The sequence below is a fragment of the Salvelinus sp. IW2-2015 genome, linkage group LG35 (assembly GCF_002910315.2).
Source record: "Salvelinus sp. IW2-2015 linkage group LG35, ASM291031v2, whole genome shotgun sequence".
Taxonomy (NCBI): Eukaryota; Metazoa; Chordata; class Actinopteri; order Salmoniformes; family Salmonidae; genus Salvelinus; species Salvelinus sp. IW2-2015.
This window is the reverse complement of record NC_036874.1, coordinates 1,491,970-1,494,849: the sequence shown is the minus strand read 5'-3', so window position 1 is coordinate 1,494,849 and position 2,880 is coordinate 1,491,970. Positions and strand designations below refer to the sequence as shown.

Here is a 2,880-nt window from a genome sequence, read left to right as displayed (position 1 = left end):
GAAGARAACGTATGAGAACCATTTAAAACGTCTGAAAATAAACATATATATATATATTGTTCCTGACTTTACATTTGTTCTAAGTCATTAGATTTGATGGGTTTATTATAGACAGTATTGCCTATTATAAAGTGCGTTTCAGTACAGCGCGAACCTAACGTAGCAGACATAAGAGAAACACGTTTTTTTTTCTAGAAGGTATACAGCTTTTGTCAAAAGGGACTTTTCGTATTAGGTTTAGAAGTTACGCAACAGGTTAGGATAATTAARGTAGCAGTTTAGGATAATTAGGTTAGGAAAAGGGTTAATTTACAAAAAAAATCTACTTTTGACTTAAACTTTTGACAAAAGCTGTATCCCATCTAGCTTAGTAGCCAAGTACAGTTCCAAGGCTGGAAGTAATATCCAATACTAACCACTAGGTGGAAACATAACAATAGGGACAAGTTTCCGGAAGTTACACAGACGAAGAAGAAGAAGAACGGAAGCAGAAACTAACCCACTGCGCAGGCGTAAACCACGTACCCGATCTCTCGCAGCATCGCGCTGTTTTGGCCCTATGTTAGCTGGTGCCTGATCAGTGGTGTGTGTCAAGTCATACATACTGGGCTTGATTGGGAAGGCATAGCGGTGGAGAAGAAGGGGGACCCTAGACGCCCCGCGACGAAATGGCCGGGCAACAGTTTCAGTACGATGACAGCGGCAACACATTTTTCTACTTCCTAACGTCCTTCGTTGGACTCATCGTCATCCCAGCCACATATTACCTCTGGCCCCGAGATCAGAATGCGGGTAAGGCCCCGATGTATACGACAAGATAGCATCGCCTAGCTAGCATGCTAAAGTTGGTTAGTTGGCTAAGTATGCTGTGTGTGATGGGTGAAGTTAGCTAGCCTGCTAACTAACAAATTCGATTAGCCAGTTCTGAGACGGACCACCACTAGCTACAGAGTTTTTCTTGCCAGCCAACTCTGTTGCTAGCTAGCTACATTCGCATGTAGTAGTTACCTAACGTTAACTAGCTGGCTGGCTGAAATACACAGAACAACAAGTAGTTAACTGACGTTACCAACTCTGCATTGCTAGGGGTGCTATGAAGCGTCATGCCCAATCTCGCTGCGTTCGTGTTTACATAACTGAGAAGCTAGCTACGAGCTAGCTAACTTTTTATTTTTTATTTGATACTGTATCAGTCTGATAACATCAGTGCCAATAACACKTAACTAGCTAGTATTTCTCGTTCAGCTTAAAGTTTGGCTGGTGACTTAGCCAGCTAGCTGCGTCAGTTAGCTATATAACAAATGGTCCCGTCTAGCTAGCTAACTTTAGCTAGCTAGTTAACGGGTTACTCTGAATTTTACGTGGTCTTGCAAAATACTCTTTGCGACGTTTGTTACGTATGCTGCTGTTGACGTTAGCCAACGTTCGTGGGTGGTGCTAGCTAGCTACCTAACTTGTATTTATTTAGTCACTTGGTTGATAACTAAGTAAAGCATTGGAAGGAGGTTTTTGATATGGCTGTGAGGTTGAATTCATACAGGGGGGGGTAAATAAACACGTTTACCCTACTATTGCAGCTATTTCGTCACAGCTGTCTGTTATGCTAACGTTACCCGTGAAGTAACGTTAGCGGACTAAACTTAACTTCACGGTGAATGAAGTTTCTGATYTATTTCATCAACGGTGTGGATCCGAGACCGGGCTTTGTGGAATCTTGCTCCTACTACATCGATTCGAGCAAGGTCAATACTTAAAATAAAATATGAAACGTCCACCTTGTACCTATGTTTGTCCTCTGTAGTTGCTTGCCTTTCTTTGTCTGCTGAAATGAATACTTTTTTCAATAACCGGTAATCAAATAGTACCCCCAAATGTTTRCTTGTTGAGATTCAATTGGCATATGCACATTTGCGCCGAGTTGCCATCTTAGAGCAACGGCAATGAGCAAACAGTCGGTGGTGGTATTTGAATAACATTTATTTTTTTAAAAAGTATGGGTTTTAGAAAACAAAGAATTGCATTAAACTACAGGGGACAAACATGGGTACAAGGTGGTCGTTTCATAATTTAAAGAAAATGAAGTATTGACCTTGGGCGATGTAGTTGGAGCTAGATACCACAAAGCCTGGTCTCAGCTCCACGCGATTGGTGACGTTCATTATGAACCTCCTTCTCCGTGGAATTTAGTCTGCCACCCAGGAAACAGTTTAGCCCCCCTGTATCCATTTGACAACGTGGAAATCGTATCAGATTATATGAATCGATGGCTACACCTAATGTCAGAATTGAAAATACCAGTGCAACATACAGACTGAGACTCCAAGTACATCTAGCTAGATGACCTGTATGTTTGTGCAAAGAAGACATCCACCTGTTGTTGAAAAGTCTACTACTAGCAGACTAGCCTAGGCAGCAGGGGCATAGGCCTGGGTGGACACAGGCCCACCAACTGGGGAGCCAGGTCCTGCCAGGCCCACCCAATCAGATTGAGCAAAACAATTAATTAATTATTATTAATACTATTATTACAAAGGTTGGCCCTCCCACTAACGAATTTCTGGCTATGTCCCTGCTAGGTGGCCAATATAGTACAGTAGGTAAGCTTCCAAAATAAACCATATTGCTGGATTTTATATAGAAGCGTGTAGGGCTGACCCCATTTAGTTGACTGGTCGATAGGCTGTTGGTCGATCGAGATTTCTTTAGTAAAAAAAAAAAGAAAAGATGGTGTACAAGACACAAAGCCTGGTCTCCTGAGTGGACTGATCCATTGTGGAGGCCGTGGGGATGGAACAGTCCGTCACTAAGACATGTGCTACTGTTCCTGAGTGGACTGATCCATTGTGGAGGCCGTGGGGACGGAACAGTCCGTCACTAAGA

General features: G+C 42.6%; 1 protein-coding gene across 1 annotated transcript in view; it reads left to right on the top strand.

Annotated features, from left to right (window-relative positions):
- Positions 1–496: 496 nt before the first annotated feature.
- The window catches only part of sec63 (SEC63 homolog, protein translocation regulator), a 28,410-nt gene continuing 26,026 nt past the window's right edge, over positions 497–2,880 (top strand). Inside the window, 1 exon segment of the mRNA XM_070437301.1 lies at positions 497–792. Coding sequence (XP_070293402.1) covers positions 669–792 — 124 coding nt within the window. The 5' untranslated portion in view covers positions 497–668.